This window comes from Gambusia affinis, linkage group LG16 (genome assembly GCF_019740435.1).
Source record: "Gambusia affinis linkage group LG16, SWU_Gaff_1.0, whole genome shotgun sequence".
NCBI classification, from domain to species: Eukaryota; Metazoa; Chordata; class Actinopteri; order Cyprinodontiformes; family Poeciliidae; genus Gambusia; species Gambusia affinis.
The window spans coordinates 10,331,099-10,351,308 of record NC_057883.1 but is presented as its reverse complement, the minus strand read 5'-3'; the positions used below and the strand labels follow the sequence as shown (position 1 = coordinate 10,351,308).

At 41.4% G+C, this 20,210-nt stretch overlaps 1 protein-coding gene across 2 annotated transcripts in view; it reads right to left on the bottom strand.

The window, feature by feature from the left end:
* Positions 1–824: 824 nt before the first annotated feature.
* Positions 825–20,210, bottom strand: part of myo10l1 (myosin X, like 1) — a 50,042-nt gene continuing 30,656 nt past the window's right edge. The window contains exons 16-43 of one of the 2 annotated variants that reach the window (XM_044143113.1): positions 20,087–20,155; positions 19,915–19,997; positions 19,111–19,213; positions 18,794–18,874; positions 18,539–18,663; positions 18,323–18,440; positions 17,243–17,349; positions 16,861–17,128; positions 15,443–16,276; positions 14,737–14,860; positions 13,720–13,861; positions 13,473–13,577; positions 13,273–13,368; positions 13,087–13,180; positions 12,938–12,993; positions 11,775–11,917; positions 11,297–11,491; positions 11,011–11,168; positions 10,802–10,922; positions 10,488–10,636; positions 9,535–9,683; positions 9,254–9,461; positions 8,767–8,903; positions 8,540–8,663; positions 7,159–7,509; positions 6,632–6,808; positions 5,011–5,202; positions 825–4,342 (exon numbers count right to left, since the gene is read on the bottom strand). In XM_044143113.1, the coding sequence (XP_043999048.1) occupies positions 4,238–4,342; positions 5,011–5,202; positions 6,632–6,808; positions 7,159–7,509; positions 8,540–8,663; positions 8,767–8,903; positions 9,254–9,461; positions 9,535–9,683; positions 10,488–10,636; positions 10,802–10,922; positions 11,011–11,168; positions 11,297–11,491; positions 11,775–11,917; positions 12,938–12,993; positions 13,087–13,180; positions 13,273–13,368; positions 13,473–13,577; positions 13,720–13,861; positions 14,737–14,860; positions 15,443–16,276; positions 16,861–17,128; positions 17,243–17,349; positions 18,323–18,440; positions 18,539–18,663; positions 18,794–18,874; positions 19,111–19,213; positions 19,915–19,997; positions 20,087–20,155 (4,614 nt within the window). In that variant the 3' untranslated portion in view covers positions 825–4,237. The remainder of the gene's footprint in view (positions 4,343–5,010; positions 5,203–6,631; positions 6,809–7,158; positions 7,510–8,539; positions 8,664–8,766; positions 8,904–9,253; positions 9,462–9,534; positions 9,684–10,487; positions 10,637–10,801; positions 10,923–11,010; positions 11,169–11,296; positions 11,492–11,774; positions 11,918–12,937; positions 12,994–13,086; positions 13,181–13,272; positions 13,369–13,472; positions 13,578–13,719; positions 13,862–14,736; positions 14,861–15,442; positions 16,277–16,860; positions 17,129–17,242; positions 17,350–18,322; positions 18,441–18,538; positions 18,664–18,793; positions 18,875–19,110; positions 19,214–19,914; positions 19,998–20,086; positions 20,156–20,210) is intronic. The other variant, XM_044143114.1, reaches the window with a different exon arrangement.

Here is a 20,210-nt window from a genome sequence, read left to right as displayed (position 1 = left end):
GAAAATTGTCCAACGTGTCTCAAGCCATGTAACGAGTACAGCAAATGTGTGTAAGAAGGGAATCGATTCTGAATGAACCAAAATTGAACTTTTTTAGGCTATGGTGGTGTCAGCATCTCATCATGCTGCGGATGCTTTTCTTCAGCCAGGAAAAGCCAGCCGTCCAGACCTGATGAGATGATGGTTGAAGCTTAATACGGGTAAATCCTGAAAACTTGTAAAAGACTGTAAAAAAAAAAACAAACAAAAAAAACCTGAGAGGAGGCTGAAATGACCGTCTCTATGGGCAGACATGCAGTGAGATGGTTCAGATCAGAGCATGTTCTAGAATGGTCCAGTCAAAGTCAAGACCCATGGTAAATCCAATCGCAAATCTGTAGCAAGACTTAAAAAAAAAAACAACTGTTTAGATAAACAAGACGTTTGATCTCACTTAGTATTAGCCGTTTTTGTAAAGAAGAATAGCAGACATTTTAGTTTGTTACCCTGAAAGTTGATGGAGACAAACTCCAAAACGTTTGAAGCAACAAAGAGCAATTTTGTTGTACAAATGGATGCTACATTTTTAGATTTGTATTGTAAAAAAGAAAAGGAAAAAAACATGTACTATTTTCTTCTTCTTCACCATAATGAACAACTTTCTGCTGGTCTATCTCTTAGGATCCCAGTGAAGTACTCTCAGATTTGTGATTATCATTTGTCAAATGTTAATAGATATGACTATTTTTGCATTGCATTATACAGAAAATGAAAATTTAATTAAACAACAACACATTCGCTCAAATCTAATCAGGAATAAGGCGAGGTTACAGCGTGAGATGTCGTGTGTGATGTGTCATATCGAGTTTGTTTAATCTGCAGAGTAAAACAAACTGGAAACTTCTTCCTCTTTTTCTCATTTACAAAGTGCACAAATGAGACATTAACAAATCGTACAGTTTCCAATAATTTATTAAAGCATAATTTTGTAAAGCCATTTACAAATAAAAAAAGAAACAACACACACATCTCTCTCTTCCTCATTTTTTCCCCCCCAACAAGCACAATGATTCACTGTGTAACGATGATAACAAGCGGAACAGGATGACGGGCTCAGCTCTGGCCGCCTGCGGCTGATAACAGGAGCCCTTGATGAAGTTGCCCTTGAAGGTAGATCTGTGATCAGATACTGTCGACTTTTAATTTCAAATTAAATTTTTTTTTCCACAAGCTGATCTCATTTCAGAAGCGGCAGGGTGAATTTCTCACACTAAACCAGCAATGCGAGCAACACAGATCCCCCTCCAGGTTGCTCTGTATTTATGGCTTATGAAATGATCACTTTTGAGCATATTTTAGCCTGAGTCACTTGAAACTAGTGAGAAGATTCTGATTATTACTATTATTATTATATCTGGTTGTTAGAGGAAGTTTGTTTATTTTTGGGGTTTTTTCAGATAATTTAATGCCACATTTAAAACGGCCTATTTTAGTGTTGATTACATTATTAAACAAAGCAGAAAAACATCTTTGTGGGTGTTCTAACTGGGTATGAATAAAAGTCTTAAATTTCCTATGTTACTGTTTTCCATCGTTGTAACAACACTGGTCATTGTTACACTTAAGAAAACAAATATATCCAATTTCTTCATCTTCTAATCTGCCAATAGCTTGTGTGAAAAGCCCAAAAATTAAATCCATTTGGAGTCAAAATTCTTACTGCCCCTGAACGTTGCGTAAAATATATTTTAAATAAAACGCACCAAACAGCTGGAACATGTTTTAGCGATAGAAAAATGTCTTTGTTTTAGCTCTTTGGAGTTCAGACAAGTCAGTGATGCTGCCACCTAGCTGCAGTTCACTTAACAGACCCGTTCCACAACTTCTTAGAACAAAAGCACATGTATGCAACATGTTGTATGCAACATGTTCGGCTCACCTGCTGCGCTCCGCGGCATTTTTTACATGAATAGCTCCCTAGACAGCTCCCTTCTGTCACCTCCATAGCCAATCAGAAGTCATGTAAAACTGGTGAATATAAATCCTCCCCAACACAGGTAACTCTTACTAGTAATATTCTAAAGACTCGGGATGTTTTCAGTTCTCTCCAAACAGGCATGGAAATACATACATACAATACATAGAGTAATAAATAAGCTCCATACCTCCCCATTAAGATCCCATGCTTTTTTTTCCTTATGCAAACTCACAATTACAACACCATTCCTTGCAAAAAAGTGTTCATATAAATACATCTTATTTTTAAAGAATACACTCATTACAACATCTTCTCTTTTGTCTTTTCCATTTCCCAGCAGCCTGCTTTAACACTCACCCACACAGCAGCAATCCAGATATCACATTTAAGGACAGATAATATAGAGGGCTTATACAATAATAATAATAATATTATATCGACAATAAAGTGTCAAGTTGAAATGTTCAGAGCTGCAACACAAATTGGAGCTTGCACACATGCATTTTTAATAAATTAGAATATCAGCAAAAAGATAAGTTAGTTGATTAATTAAATTCAATTAGTGGAAATCATGTATAGAAATTTATTACACAAAGATATATTTCAAGTGGAAATTGTGACGGCTTAAAATTCAGTTTCTCAGTAATTTGAATATTACATAAGAAACCGTAAAAACAAATTTTAACCCAGGAATGTTATGTGATGATGACTTACGCTGTCATGATTAACTTTGTGGCAAGTCATACAGGAGCATTGCTAAGGAAGCCGGCTCTTCACAAAGTGCTTTTCACTTCATATTAATGAAACGTTGACTGGAAGTAAAAAACGTGAAGAAGCGAGAAACTGAATATGTCAAGTTTTTCTAAGCTGCAACGGATGATAGCAAAACCAAAATCCTTTTGGTTGTATACTAATTTACTCACTTACTGATGCCATGTGTGCTGAGCTCCTCAGTTAAAAAACAAAAAATAGAAAGAAAAACATCTGATTAAGCAGATAAGATCGTAGAGTACTTTATGGCTCAAGGTAAAGTGGGAGAGTGACTCCTGCAAACGACAACAACGGTAGACTTGTCAATAACTGAAGACATGAACCTGGATAGCAGCCAGACGCAGCAGAGCCCGTGTTTCTGCTCATTTTTACTTTTCAGTGAGTCACAGCCAGTGAATGGTGCACATCATAGGCATCATAGTCCTCAGACATACAGTGGTCATTCTGAACGTTAATTTTTCTGCATGTATTTTACATGACAGGCATCACATTGTGTTAGGTATGGCATCTCTAGGCTTTACAGTGCAGTAGCCACCAAAAGGAAAATCAAATCCACATCGCAGTATGTGTGTGATTCATACAAAATGATACATTTATTTAGTTTATGTGTACATAGTTGTGACTATACAGGTCTATGCAGGCTGTGTTATATCTTCACATAAATAGATATTAGTCTTATTGCAGAGCCAAATGTACATAAACTCTGCACTGACTCCTAATGTCAGGTAAGCTTCCACAGAACCACCTTGAATCTTTTCATAATACTCACAAACGCTTCCTGTTTCTGTGTTTTCCTCGTGGCCACATGGTGGCACTAACGAGTGAGCACGTGGGCAGACACAAGGTGGGACAGGGAGGCGTGGGACTCCCAGAATAATACTAATTTTTTTCAGTTATTTCACTCAAAGGTAACACTGCTGACGTTAAAGATAAACGACTGGAAACGACACCAAAAAAGCAAGCAAGAAGAGAAAGAGTAAAACCGTGGAACTTAATGGCGACAGAAAAAAGATGCCATAAGAATAAAGAAACATAAAGAGAAAGAGAGAGAGAGAGAAAAAATCGGAGGAATGAGGGTCAAAGAAAGAAAGGGTGTGGTTTACTTCTTGTCTGGCAGTGCGCAGAGAGAACGGAGAGACCTCCCGGACCAAAACTGGGTGGCTAATTTGTGCTTGTTATTGTTCTTTTTCTCTCTTTTTTTGCCTGAAAAGGGAACAACAGAGCAGTGTGTGATGTGCTCGAACATCTACATGCATTATCACAGCTGGGGGGGGGTGTATGTTTTAGGGGAAAGTTCAAAACCACTGGTTATTTCGTCTGCCATGCTCGTTTTAATCTCAAGTAGGACTCAGGTTTCATTTTCCATGTCTCCCAAATTCATTTAAGTTGACTCAACCCGTTGGATTTGCTAGCTGCAGCAACTGCCTTCAACAAGACCCAAACACTAAAATAAGGCCAAAGAAGGAGCCTGCTGCTGCTGGACGGACAAACCGAGGAGTGGCTTGGTGATCACCTGGCCCAGGAACTGGCCACGCTGGTCACAGACATGATGCTGCAACGCTTCTTCACCACCATGTTGATGTAGGCCTTCATGATCTTGGTGATCTCTCCAACCTGCAGAGGGAAAACACGAGTTGGACCACGACATCGTCCTACCGACAACGCCGGTTTTTGATATGAGCTACGTGGCGTTCTGCCAGGGCAACACAGCATAAGGGGCAGCATGCAGCATAATAAGAAAAAGTCTTGGTTGCAAGTTTAATCCAGGAACATCTCTCAACCAATCAATCGAGGGATTGTTCATGTATTTAATTTATTTTATTTTGTCAGTAAGACGTCTGACTTGTTTTCTAACATAACTGTTGCTAATGTTCAATGTTACTTTGTACAGCAGAAGAAGGGATACAGTTTACTTGAATAACCCAACAACATTGATATTCTGTCTCTCTTGTCTAAATGAGACGGGCTTGTGTTCAGAAACAGAAGTACAGAAGTTGTAAGAAGGCATAAAAAGAAATCATTTTAGGAAGTATATTGACAGCGTATTAATTCAGACTGTAGTTTCTGGTGTTGCATAAGTACCAGAAGGCTACATTTGTGAATGCAACTGGAGCCGTATGCAGTATTATAGATTCTTGATATAAAGAGCACCACATTATTTGCTGACGGTGTGCTATTTCAGTGCTCATCGTTACACAACAGTAAGTCTGGTGATTGTATAACTCTTCATGAGTCAAACGATACATGCGGGAAAACTCTGAAGAAACTCAGTGAAGTCTCACCTGTGGAGTCTCGAAGTACATCTCCCTCTCATCCACGATGATCTTATAGGTGCAGGGCTGTGAAGCTCCAAAGAAGGTTATGTGCTCATACTGGAACGTCTCCAGTGGTTTCGGTTCACCTCGCTTATACACAGAAACATTGTCGGCACTCACACCCAGCCACAGATCATGAGGGAACCCTCCTTCTTTACACTGCCAAGAGAAGACATTTTGTTTAATTTTTTTAACATCACACTCCTGACCATGACATCCTCCATCCGGGGGTGGAAATTAGCACCCGCCACTGGCCAAATGAGGGTAAAAGTATGACGTGGCGTGTAAAAATTGGAGCAACGCACCCGCCACCGTGGAGAGTTGACAATTTGAACAGAAAAAAAAAGAAGTTGCATTCAGTTTGAACTTCTGTCCAGGGGAGGACTGACCGTCTGGAGTCCAGACTGATGCATTTACTGTCCATATCTGGCGGCCCTACGTTGTCATAATTTAACAAAAACATCTTTCAAATATAACTTTTATCGACTGCGATAGTCCATTGGTTGATTTTATTGACGGACATATCTAATGAAATCCCTTGGTTCTCCTTGGCCCGCCCCTCCCATCTAAGTTTATAAATAGCGCCACTTCAGCTATCCGGAGTACGAGAAAATGAGCGGATTCGAGACCGAGCGGGTCAGGAACACTAGGACAAAAGCTAAAAAGTGTCAAATTAACCAATATGTTAATCACTACACTAATTTTGACCATTGGAGGAGATTCATTAACAGAGAAGGAGAGGAAATTAGCAATTCAGGGGCTTTATTATTGTCGGAGGAGGATGATGAGAGAGACGTGACCTGGCACAGATTGAGGAAGAGTTCAGGCTAGCTGCTGCTGCCTGGTAAGAAGGAGTGAAAATGTTCATAAAGAAAAAGTTTCAGGAAGGCAGGAAGGCAGGTGTGTGAAGGGAAAGCTAACACTAAGGTCCAGGTAGTCAGAAAAACTCTGGAGTAACACAAGAATGATGATGATGATGATGATGATGATGATGATGATGATGATGATGATGATGATGATGATGATGATGATGATGATGATGATGATGATGGCCCGTGGAATTAATAATGAACACGTTCTGAGATATTTTAGTAATAATAATAATCGTGAAGTTCAATAAAAAAACGTAACGAGTAAGGGAAAATAAATAAAACAGTTGGAAAACAGCTATTGATACCATTTAAAATATTTTTTTAAATGACCAGACACATCTTTAATAAATACTATCAGGGAGAGTTGTTGCCAAAATGTGGAAATGTTCAACATATGATTGCAAGAATGTTAAGGTTGTGTAGTTAAAGTTTGCAGTTAGTAATTACTTCAAATTAACTTATTGCACTACAACCCTGTTAAGATGTTCATGCTTTATGTTAGATTATTCTGTATACGTACATATATATGGTAAACTTATTGTCAGTAAATCGGTTTTCATAGAATTAAGAATACATCATACATTTTCTATAATGTGCTTGTACCTGTGATGTTTGTAATCGAAAGAAAAGAAAAAAAACAGTGGCCGGTGAAAACTTTTCTCCACCGAAAATGTTTAATTTCCACCCCTGCTTCCATCATCCTTGTTATTTCTCACCTCCACGTCGAAGAGAGTGGAGCCGTATCCGGGCCACTCCTTGATGATGCTCATGTACTTGAGCATGGCCTGGTGCTGTGGCATGCCCTGCAGACGGGTCCACTTCTCCAGGATGCTGGTGCGCGTCGCAGATGTCTCCTCCTTCACCCACATCTCCAGCCTCTGCTCCCCTTCCACCTGAAACATCGAATGGATCTCTGTCAAACAGTCAGCAAACGGGGCGTGCAGTGGTGGCGTGGGGGGTGGCGTGGCCCACATTTGGAGGCCTTTGGTTCGATTCCCGGACCCAGCCGACGTTTGCCGCATGTCTTCCCCCCTTCCTGTCAGCCTACTTTCGAATAAGGGACACTAGAGCCCACAAAAAGACCCCCCGGTGGGGAAAAAAAAACAATCAGCAAACAGGTGCGACTGGCAGGAAAGTGAACTTAAGAGGAGAAGTCGGAGAAGCCTGAATTAGTACGATTAACACTTTTGCCTTTTATTCCCCCCACTGTTGTTAACGCAGATTAAGGATTACGGAGGCGTACCTTCTGCTTCTTCAGTGAACCCGTTTTGCTTTTCCTGAGGGAAGAATCCCTGAAGGTGGGAGTCTTTCGTTTCTCCGTGCTGGCCCCGGTCCCGCCCTGTCCTCCGATGGTCCCGATCACGTCTCCGATTCCTCCGCTGCCTCTCGACCCGGCTCCGCCTGCCGCTCCCACGCCCGGTTTGGTGGACTGCAAGATGCGATTCCGAAGGCGTCCGATCGGGTAGACGCTTCCCAGGCTCCATCCAGCCCGACCCGCCCCGTCGCCATGGAGATACTGGAGACGTAAAGCCGCCAGGTGCTGCAAGGTCTCCTCCGAGGCAGGGAAGTGGCCGCTGATTAATGATTCATGAGCCTGGAAGAAAAAGACAGGATTATTTCCCAATAGTATTCTAAATTTAAACCAAACTTTAGTCTTTTTTCAAACAAGCTGATTTTCACTGTGTAAAATGTAAAACTACATTAACACAACTTAATACGACTTGTTCCCATGTAATGCCTATTAGACGTCATTTAGATCACGGCAGATATTTCAGGATGAAAGGAAAAAACCTCCTGATTCACTAAAACACTTTAACAATTTGCATATTGCAATTTTCTGAACTCGTCTGATTAACATTTCTGTTAAGTTATTGTGCGTAGATTTTTAAAATGCTAAAGAAGTCAATGATTTTTGCCAGAAGGAATAAAATACCCACAGTGTCTTGCAAAACTATTCAGAAGATCCAAATTTTACTATCTGACCTTCGCATGGAGCGGAAAACAAATACCACAACCTCCAGCTAAGAAATGTGGTGGTGGCAGGAACATGCTGCGGGAATGCTTTCTTAACAGTGTCAGGGAAGATTGTCAGAGCTGATTGTGAAGGTGTAAGAAAGGCTTGAGGAGTTATTGCTTTTGCCAGGCGTAGTCGTTTTGCACAACAAATAGTCTTTCGTTATTTGCAGCCCATGTCTTTCGTTATTTGCATAATTTTAGATGACATCACGGGCAGCACAGTGGCGCAGTTGGTAGAGCTGCTGCCTTGCAGCAAGAAGGTCCTGGGTTCGATTCCCGGCCCGGGGTCTTTCTGCATGGAGTTTGCATGTTCTCCCTGTGCATGGTGGGTTCTCTCCGGGTTCTCCGGCTTCCTCCCACAGTCCAAAAACATGACTGTCAGGTTGATTGGTCTCTCTAAATTCTCCCTAGGTGTGAGTGTGTGTGCGAATGGTTGTTTGTCCTGTCTGTTTTCTGTGTTGCCCTGCGACAGACTGGCGACCTGTCCATGGTGAACACCGCCTCTCGCCCAGAACGTAGCTGGGGATTGACACCAGCAACCCTCCTGACCCCATTAGGGACAAGGGTGTATAGAAAATGGATGGATGGATGGATAGATGACATCACACCTGTTCAAACATGAATGCAAACTCCACTCCCTCCTTGGGCATGCTCTCTACATCCAGGAAGCAGTACAGCTTGAAGTACAGTTTCCACTCTCCCTCCTCCTCATCCTCTTCACTGCCTGCCAGTCTGAACACACAAGAAAATAGAAACGTCAGCTCATTGCACAAAATCCATCTACAATCCTAACAGGCCTCTAGTTGCACTGTAACGTTTAAGGAGACTGACTTACCTCTCAAACTTGGCCAGAACGTCCGCCACGATCACTCTGCTCTCCAGCGCTCTGTCTGTGAAAGTGTTGTGTTCGAATAGAGAAAACAGGTTCTTACTGTCCTCCATGGCCAGACCTCTGATGAGCTTCTCAACAACCTGCAGCAGCAGAAATGTAATGTTTTAAGGGTTTTATATGTATTGAGGAGATGCACAGATCTACCCAAAAATGAATAACTTTAAAGCTTTTCCTTGCAGAATCCTGACCTATTTCTTGTCTATTTTTGGCTATTTGATGCAACCTGACCTCATTAATGTGGTATTGTGTCCTTGTAAGATTATTGAAATCGGTACTACGGAAGAAGGAGATTTTTTTTAAATTTCAGCACCATACTATCATAAAAAAAAAAAAAGAAATCTGAAGATGTAAAATTGGCCCATTCTTTTAGCTCTGTTGCTGCAGTAAAACCCTCCAGAGACGTTCAGTATGTTACACGTCTGTTACTCGCCTCTCCAGCTGTGGTGTGCGAGTTAATGGAGATCTTGCAGGAGCCTCCTCCGTGGCAGTACACAGTGGTGCTCATCTCCTGCCTGAGCAGCAGGGCGGCGATCTCCTCCTGAGATGGAACAAACTCACGAGTCTTGGTCTTCTTCAGGGATTCTCCGATGAAGCTGGCATAGCGCTCGATATCGGTGCCGGGATAGCGCTCCCGTACCCTGAGCCACAAACGTACGTTTTTGTTTCTGTATAAAGAGGTTTCAGTAATCGGAGGCAAAGAGTTCCTGTTACCTTTTAAGGTGGAAGCGGAGGTATCTGAGGATGGCTCGACTGGGCAGGAAGGTGCAGCTCATGCAGGTGAGCAGGTGCCAGTGTGCCAGATTGGCTGGGCTGTTTGGTTGAGGCACATGATTGGTCTGCTTGATCACCTGACAATAAACCTAAAAGAAGAAGAAAAAAATAAGAGAATTTACTTAAGGAATACTCATCCTTACCATCTAGCCACACATTGTCCTAGCAAAGTTGTTGGAGCTATTAATTCTTTATTTCTTTACCCATTTGAATTTTGTTAGTTAATTCTTAAATTTCTATTGTATTATTTACAGAGTTTATTTGCAGGTTAATAATTGTTGATTCTCTTCATCTTTTGTTTCATTATTTTTCTTACTTATCTTTTCTAAGTAAGACAGGAAGTAATGTGGGTCAGTCCACTCAGTCATGTTTTAACCACCTATGCTGTAAAGAAGACATAAAAATTCCCACAGGAAAACTAAAATCAACCGAGGAAAACTGATTAGAGTCGATGGGAAGCTGGATGGACATAATAATCCAGTCCAGAAACAAAACCTGGTGGAGGACGCTGGAGAAGTTCAGCGTCTCAAATTTGACTAAGGCTGAGACCATTTTTAAAGATGCATGGGGAAAATTTGAAGTTGTTAAATGTCTCAAGCTGGTAGTGAGATACCACCAAAGAGTTGTAGCTGAAACACCAATGAAACATTGTTCTATATTAAAAATTTTCTGATTTTTATTTGACAAACAGTTTGAAAACCATTAACGAATTTCCTCCAACTCACAATCTTTGCTCCTTAGTGTCTGTCACATGAAATCCCACCCCCCCAATCACATTGATGTTTGTGGCTTTAACATAAGAGAATGTAAAAACAAAAACAAAAACAAGAAGAATCCAAAACTCTGTTTACTGCATTTTTACATATTAACTTATGACGGAAATAAAAACGTACCTCATCCCTGAGAGGGCGCAGATCCTGGCAGGTCTGCAGGATGCCCTGAATGATGGGCACCGTGTCTGCCAGCGTCTCCATCTCCTGCAGCGAATTGAAAACTCTCACCGCCTCGTCCTGCAGACTGGCGTAGCCCTGCTGCCGATGTACTGCACACAGAAAAATTAACGTGGGACACAAAAAAAAAAAAAACAGTAAAAAGAAAAACAAATACCTTGAAGACAGCAAGAATAAAAAATAAAACCATGGAGTTACGTGGGATTATCATGCATGGAAATTTATAAGAAAAGAGTCTTTCAAACGGAGTGACTCACAGCTGGTGACCTCTCCGTAAGGCAGCGGCAGCAGAGGCGAGTGCAGTGGATGCTGTGTGTATCTCAGGATAGGGTTCCTCCTGTACATCTGCTCCACTATTTCTGCATTCACACTGTTCTCCTGAGGAAATGAATAGCAAACTCTCAACTTAAATACAGATATCAGCCTATAGATTTGAGTTTGCACTCCTATTGTGACTTCGGTTTACCTTGATATCTCTGATGAGCTGCAGAGTCGGGGTTTCGATCGGAGTTTTGCTTTCGATGACTCCCAGGATTGCAGCCGTCCATCTCATGGCCTCGTTCAGCATTTTGGTATATAGGCGATAGCAATGCTTCCTTCCATACACAATGATGTTCCAGTAGCCTGTAAAGACAAAGTACATTTACTATTTATGAATTCAGACCATTTTCAGAAGCAGAAGCCTTGCATGTATCCTAGACCGCCTCTGATGGTGCCCTTTCTGCAGCTTCCCTTCATTTCCCGTTCCTCACCAGTCTCCCTGTGGACCCGCTCATCCGGCTGGATGACGGAGCAGAGGGAGTTGAGGACCAGAGTCCCCATCTTGGATGAGTTTTTCTCTGCGCTCTTGTAGTAATCCAGAGAGTTGTGGGTCAAAACAAACCACCGTTTCTTCAGCTTCAGGGACGTGCTCTTAGCGTTCGTCTTCATCTCCTTGTGGAGCCAACCTGAAGGTGACGAAAGGGGAGTTACGAGATGTGACCTCAAAGGTCCCTCACGCCAGGTGCTCTGACTTTGAGAAATGTTTTGGAACAAGTGTTCTCTCAGTTGTAAAATTTGTAAGAGCAATAATTTCTTTCCCACAAATGTAATGTATTCAACTTAAATGAAAAGATGTCTTTATCTTAAAGCCTTTTCACAAAATCCTGCCTTTAGCGCCAATAAATAATAAAGGTGGACTGCACTTAAAGACTGCAAATATTTTTGGGTTTCATTTTCTGAAACACTTACCTCTGACAAGAAACTCCTGTCCATCTATCCTGGCATCTCCCTTGGGTTTCTGCAGCAGACTGATCCAGTGATGCATCTCCTCGGGTGTGTCACTGTTGCAGTGAATCACCCGGTTTGCCGTAATGATGACAAACGAATTTGGGCTGCAAAAAGTGAGTGGAATGAGGTCAAATTGGGTCAGATTAGTCTTTCATTCATAAAGTTTTTGTTCTATGCTAAGTTAGATCTTCCTATTCAACAGTTTGTCTTAACCCTGCAACACATTTCAGTAGGAACTGAGGAGACCAAACACGTTACTTATTGGCTTTTCCAGCACATTCTCAAGGTAGATATCGAACATCACAACACTTTTGAATTTGACAGAAGCTATTTCCACAGCCTTAATGTTTTCAGATGTCATATGTATGTGTATAAATTATACAGACTTGCATAAATATTCTGTGTTTCTTTTTCAATAGTTCTGCTGTTCTCCCTGGTATTCTGAATGTCGATTTCTGACTTGTGGGGGCTCAAAGGTTCTCCCATTTTTCAAAAACTGTATTTAAAGACTGATCACAAGCTCTCAATGAGATTATTAATCTGGAGTTTCTCTCTAAACTTCAAACGTTTTGATTCTTAGCTCACTTTTGCTTGTGACCTGATACTCCATTACGCTGATAAAATGTTTAGTCTGAAAGCTGGGTTTTTTTTGTTTTTATTTTCCCCTCCAGAGGGTCTTTTGTGGGCTCTAGTGTCCCTTATTTGACAGTAGGCTGACAGGAAAGGGGGGAAGACATGCGGCAAATGTCGTCGGGTCCGGGAATCGAACCCACGACGGCCGCATCAAGGACTCAGGGCCTCCAAATGTGGGTCGCGCTATCCCTTACGCCACTACAGCACGCCCTGGAAGCTGTTTAAATGTTTATTCATGGAAGGTAAAATTGAAAGTCATCCCGCACTTTTGTATGAGAAGCAACCCCCAACACCTGTTCCTGTCTAAGCAGCTTTCTAAATCATGTTTAAAAAAAGAAAAGAAAAAAAACAAAGACCCTTTTTATGTAATTTGGGGCATATTTTTGTTTGCCTGCTAATAGCAAATATTGTACAATGTCTTTGACACAGTTTGAGATAAAATCCTCGTTTTATATATTTGAATTGGTTGTGCACTGATTGCTCTGACTTACCGATCGGGGTTGTCTGATGCACAAACAGAGTCGATAAGCCCTACATCAAGAGTTCCCTGGATAAAAGAAAACAGGAAGAGTTAATTACCACAATAACCATGATAAAGTTTAGATTATCAATTCATTAGTTCACTCAAATAGAGACTTACAACAGCATTTTTAGGATTGGCCTGCTCGTGGGACATGTCCAGCAGCTGTTCAGGAGTGCACACTCTCACCTTGCTGAGCACATTAAACCACCCACTATACGGGCAAAGAGACAATTCAACTACATGTTACTAGCTTAAAAAAAACGCAGCATGTTTCCTTTTTCTGCACAAAGCTCTACGTCACACCTGGCATCTTCTGGCGACTCAGCAAACACTTGGTACGTCCTCTCGTCTGTCACGATGTTCAGAGCGTTCTCCTTTTCATGATTGTCCACGATCTCCCTGCAGAATCACAAGCAGGTCAGCTGTTGGCATCAACAGGTTGAACGATTGAATAAAATGTGTTTGTTTTTGTTTTTTTTTTATCTGGAAGTTTAAGATTATACTTGGCCGCCCTGATGTCGATGGTTCCTTTCAGCTTCTCCTCGCTGTCATTCTCGTAGTACATAAGTTTGCTGTCTCGCAGCACAAACCAGCGCATCTTCCAGTTTCTTAGGAAGAAAAAAACGACGATTAGGACCACCTCGTTTACTTTTGAGATTGTTCGATTGTACCGCAGTGTTCCTTCAGTGAGCATCTGTTGCAGGATTTTATTTTGTTAGCATGCAGGCTGAGCTCAGTAGTGACTACAACAACCTCCGGGAAAGAGTGGACAGTCCTCCTCCCTTCTTGTAGAGCCACCCGGACTTCAAGGATTCCTGCTTGGACCGGAACCACATGAACGTCTCGTCTTTTAACACACACCAGCGCCGCTTCCACGGGATCATCAGACCAGCTGAAGGAACACAGAGAGCACATTAACACAACAAAATTATTATTCTGAAAACAGTGGCCTCGGTCCAGCCAGCAAGCTAATAAAAATATTTTTTTAGCATGTGTAACAATTTTTGCTTTTGACTTAAATGTACTAATTGGTGGTCTGTTTTTTTCACAAACAAATATTCACTGACAATAAAAACAAAGCCAGGTAACAAAATATACATGTCCAATGCAGGCATTAACAAAATACAACATTTCTGTAAGACGGAAAAAAACCTTCAGATTTTGGTTTGTGTTTATCTGGGAGGATGACATCACAGAAGGAAGTAGTAAAAATAGAAGATTTACTCTTTAACAGTTCTTTACGCCAGCCATTACACAGCTTAATATATTTCCAAGCATAAGAAAGATATTTTCAACAAAAAAAAATGTATTAGAAAACCCTGTAATTTTTTTTTTAAATTTATTGGGAATATGTACGCTTCACAGACTTAGTTTTAAAATTATTTTTATTCATCTATAAAGTCAAAATTTTTATTAAAAATAATAAAACAATATATAATCTGTATATTTTTTTACTTTTTATTAGAAAATGGTGGGTGGGTCAAAAGGTTTTAGAAACCTTTGACATTGCAACACTAAAATCCTTCTTAGGACCACATTTGCTGAAGTCCATTGACACTGATTATTTATTGATGAAGCTGAAAGTATTTAAGGTTGGAAGGCCTCTTTGCCATTACCCTAATATTTGGCTGATTTTCTATCAGTTTCAAGTCAGAAAAACAAAGAAAACGGGGAAAATGTTTATGTTTCTGCATTCTTCTGTCCAAAAACATTTATAAAACCTAAGAAAGTAATACAAATGATAGATCTAAGGTAAGAAAGACACACCTTTCATGTAGAGATAACCATGGAAATATGGTGGCCCATTTCCGTTGAGCAAAGTCACACGTCCGTTTGTCACCTCTTCATCAGTGTCCATCATGCCATCGTGTTCATCTTCGCTGTCTGCGTACTACATCAAACAGAAAAACGTATCACTTACCTTCCTGGAAACATTAAAGAAAAACATCAGCAGCTACGAAAGCGTATTGCTATCAAGGAGGGGGGGAAAATCAACCGTTATCACGTTTTAACATGATATGTATCTTGTTTAAAAGTTTTTCTAAACAGTACGGGACTGCACAGACGGAAATTATGCTTACCATAACATAAGACTGTAAATAAGTAACTAATCATGTAAATTATACTTAACATAAGTGTTAAGTAGTGAAAATCATCTGCTCTGCTTTAAAAATGAACATACATAGACACTTCAAATCTGGACTAGATTATTCTATGCCAATAGTTATCACGTCTTAGCAATCTTAGCAATATACATATCACCTTATAACATGATACCTATCACGTTTTAACAAGATACATATCACGTTATAACGTAATGACGCTCGAACTTTTTTTTTTCCTGCGTGATAGCAATGCGCTTCCGTAATCAGCTTATCAGAAGAGTGACCAAGAAACAAAGGATTTGCTGTATAGCTGCTCATACATGTCTGCGTGCGCGCATGTGAGGAAGCGAGTAAGTGTGTGTCCTCACAGAGTCAGAGCTGCCTCTGTAGGACTCCACGCTGGTGTTGGTGCAGGTGGATTTCCTCGGGTGCTCCTCGTCCGTCACGGCTGCGCTCCCGCGGTTGCTTCCAGACACCGAGCTGTCATCCCCGGCATTGACAGACCCCTCCTCGTCTTCCTGGTCGTAGTCCGACTCCGTATCCGCCGGCATGCTGTAGATGGGCTCCTCTCCATCCACCAGGCTCTCCACCATGCTCACTTTCCTCTCCGCGTCTGTTTTTGTTTCCTCGTTTTTCTCTCCCTCTGCCGGTGGAGGAGGAGGAACGGGAGCCCCGTCTCCAGGTGGAGGGAGCGGAGGAGGTGGAGGAATTCCAGTGGCGGGGACGCCGTCTACTGGAAGTGGAGGAGGCGTGGGGGGAACGGTTCCCTCTGCAAAAGCAGGTGGAGGAGGGGGGAGATGAACAAATATGTCCTGATCTATGGGAGCGTCGGACTCAGCGGGAGGTGGGAAGTCTGGCAGGGGGATGCACTCTTCCTCTGCATGGAAGCCTTCGTCTACATCCTCCTCTTTCGAGGCCCCTCCGGCTGTGCTCGCCCCTTTTGCGGTTTTCGCCTCCGCCACAGGCTTGGCTCCGACTGCTTCCGCAGAGGGATCCACACCCCCAAAGTTCAGGAGGTCGATGAGCTCTGTTGCCTTCCGGGATGCCTCCTTCTTCATCCGCTTGAGCTCAGCATCCCGACGCAACTGCAGCTCCTGTTTGGACGACTCGCACAGCTGCGACACCTCGTCCTCTCGCTTTTTCTGCAGGCGCTCGATCTCTCTCTCCAACTGGAGGATCTCCTCCATTTGACGAGCTTCATCCTTTAGGGAGGGGGGAAAAGATACATTTTGTAATTCAAACTGAGGATAATAAGCTGCAGCATCAATTACTGGATGTATTTCTCTAGGTATTTTAGCTAGTGCCGTTTTTTTCTGACAAAGGTGCATTGCAAAGATATTTATATAACTTTTTTTTAGGATTGGCTACATTAAAATAGCAAAATGTAAAAGTAGTGCATGACTACTTTCCTTCCACTTTTCCTGTTAAGTGGAAGGAAAATGACTCATGGTTTTCAAATTTTTTACAACTACAAATTCAGAAAGTATTCAGCCTTCTTTTATCTCATAATCCTGAATAAAAGTCATAATAAATAAAGGCACAGCATTAATCTATCTTTCTACAGAGGCCCTATAGTTAACATTAAAAAAAGCTCAATATTCATAGTTAAATCTGGATTAGGATACAAAACACATTTTGAACCTCTCACAAAACACTGCTCAACCCATCATTCAAAAAACAGAAAGAGTTCAGAACATGTGCAATATTGTTTTTGTCAAATAAGACTAATTGTCTGACAAAAACAAATAACCCTTGAAAACGCAGCACTTGCCTCTGTTGATCTCACCTTCTGATCGTCTTCATTAACCTCTTCGTTTTCCTCTCCGCCCGTCGTCTTCTTCTCTTCCTCCTCCTTCTTCCTTTCCTCATCTTCCCTCTTCTTCTTCTTCTCCTCTCTGAGTTTTCGAACGCGGGTGCGGGCCACCTGCCCTCGCCTGTGCTTCTGCAGCACCAGCGCCGCCTTGCGCTTCTTGACGAACTGTCTGCGTTGGATGTGCCTCCGCAAGTGCTTCTGCAGAACAACGATGCTGGAGCGAACCTGTTTGAAACGCTTCCTGTGAGGAAAAGCAGGGGGTAAAAAAACAAAAAAGACCCCATTTAGAACCAGTAAAAACATCAGCGAGGAGTCATTGTCATCCCTTGAAGCATTGGTTTAGGATGGCACCTACTTTGCAGAAAAAGTGAGTAGATGGGCTCGGATTATCATGGCAGCTTGACGCCGGATTTCATCCCGGTCTTTCTCCAAACGCTGCTCCAAAGACTCCTTCATGAACACCTGCAGGAGCAAGACAGTAGAGATATAAAAAATATTGATTCTCAGTATTACCTGGGATATGCAGCTGGAAACAGATTTTCAGTACGTATTCTGTATGAAAAGACAAACTTTTCAAATCTGCCCTTAAACTTTCTATGAGACCGAGATCACGGCTTTGTGATGATGGTCACACCAGAACACCGACTGTTGACTTTAACACACTTTGTAACTAATTTGGTGATGCACCTTGGGCTCATCTGTGCTCATTCTGTTCTACAGAATGTTCTTTTGCATCTATTTTGTGAGGTGCACCAGTCCCTCTTGCAGAAAAACACCAACCCAACCTGATACAGTCATCCCATATACTTCACAGTGGGGATTTGTTGTCATGCTTGTAAGTTTTGCAATTTCTCCTCATTGTGTGATGGAGGTCATCATTGCCAGACAGTTCAAATTCAGATTTTTCAAATCACATGACCTGTCATCAGAAAATTTATCTCTTTGACCCTCTTCTTCTGGAGTTCCTCCTCTCTGAGTGGTCTTTTTGCCCATGTTGGTACAGGATTTGTTTCTCCTTTGATAATGACACACTCTAAGCTTCAACGTATTTCTTTACGAGGTTGTTGCATTTGACACTAAACACCTTCAGGCACCTTCAGGCATGTGGAAATTGTACCCAAGAGTGAGCCATACTTGTGGAGGTCTGCAATTCCTCATCCTGATATTTGCAAAAATCTAATTTGTATTGATTTTTTTTTTTTTTTTTTTGTAAGATGTTACACCAAGAAGCAGTGAATTTCTGGCTTTCCCCTTAAAAATCCATCCACAGTTTTGGGTCTGTATTAGTGAAATGTTGTGAATGAACCAATCAGAAAAGACATCATCAAAAGGTAATATGTCTTATTATACAGTTTATATAAATGTCTGGTTTCACCCATCTGGCCAGTAGGAAATTTTAAATCTCAAAGGATCTTTCAACTTTCAGAAAACTTGCCTTGGTCTTTCCCAGCTGCCACTCCTTCTTAGTTTTATCATATTTAGTTAAGAGATCAGTGCTTCTTTTCTTGTCATCCCCTGCTGCTGGCACCTTGTCTTTTATGATGATTTTATACCTGACACCAAAATAAGACAGAGTAAGAGACAAAAATAGAAACAACGTGGCATAGAGCTACACAAAGACTAGATGAGTGTAGACAATAGGGAGACGTGCCGAGATAAAAAATCTTTGAATGTTCTGCGAACGGGGAACCCGGCGCGACGGATCTTCACCGTCTCCAGCATCCCTGAATACCTTAGCTGGTTCAGGACGATTTCTGGGTCAAACACGTTCGGATTCTACACAGACAGAGTAAACAACTTTAACATTTAGAGACCTTAAACGATATAAACCCAGATAGAGAGAGAGAGAGAGAAAACGATTGATGACAATTAGAGGAAAGATGTGCCCAGATACAAAGAAAGTGACCTTTTCCATGTTGGGCTTAATGCAGCGAATGAAGAACGGATTGGATGCACTAAGTGTGGCCATGAGAGCATGGAGGGAATCCTGGGGAGACAAAGCAATGAAATGATATAGATTTTTTTTTTCCACATAATGTAAAACAGCCCCATTGGTAACAGAATAATATAACTCATTACTATCACTTTAAATAATGAATCAATAAACCATTAAAATAACTACTTGGCGAAATAAACAATTGCTGGTTCCTTAGTTACATGTTTTTTGCTTACCGGACGTCGTTCTGTCTCGCGTATAAAAGGAAATAAATGTCGATAACTCACCCTGAACTGGGAGCTCACTGTGGGCTTACGTCTGGCTGTCCCCATCTTCTCCTCATTGTTTCTGCTGCCGACCTTCTCAAACAAGTCGTAGATGAAGTCCAACCTGAGGAGCGACGGGAAATAAAAAAACGGCAGGAACCCAGTTAGGCTGTGGGAGTGCTACAAGTTGTGCCTGTATGACTTACGGAAGAAAATGTCATTTTCAAAACCCATTAACAACAGAAATATCCAGTACTTATTCATTATACATTTCAGAGATCAGAAATCTCCTAAAGAAGGGTCACCTGGGCAACAGAGTAGCCAAACGAATCAAGGTTACAGCATATAAATACCAATAAATAATCCGTAGCAAATAAAAGAAAATGAAACAAAAATTCAAAGTAACCGCTCAAGAAAAACACTGCATTTTTATTATATTCTTTGTGTTTAAGAACCTTTAGTAAATTACTTCCCCTTATTGGAGTCTATAAGGTGTTTGTAGAGTTTTCTTATGAATAAATTATGAACATTTGGATTAATTTATGTCTCTTGTATTTTTCTTGTAAACCACATGTGGTCATATTACAGATTCAAGTGAACCTCGGAGGTTTCTTTCATCTTTGATCCATGTAGTAGCTTTTAATCATTACGCCACAGCAATTGTTACTTCAAGATCAGAATAAAAAAACATCTGGAACATTGAAGAGTTAAGTTAGATTATCAAACATGTTGACTGGGGTGTTCATAATTTTAAAGACAGATACTGAACGTCCCGGGAAACGTTTGACAGAAAATGATCTGTTTTTGTGAGTTTAAATCTCCCACCTGCTGTCCTTGAGCATGTTCAGGATGTCGTCCCTGAACGTGTCTCTGTTCTTCTCCAAGATTCCTCTCACATCATACAGCACCTGCTCAAAACACACACTTCCCACGGTCAAAATAGTCATGTGAGGAGATTTGCGAACATTAAAAGCTGCTCAATTCATCCACAGCTCACCTCTCCGGCATAATGCTTGATCCCAAACTGATGATCTGCGACTCTGGGCTTCACATAGTAAGGGTTTGTCTGCAGAAAACGGACAACAAGGACAGCATTTACAACACAAGTGCAGCACAGTAGC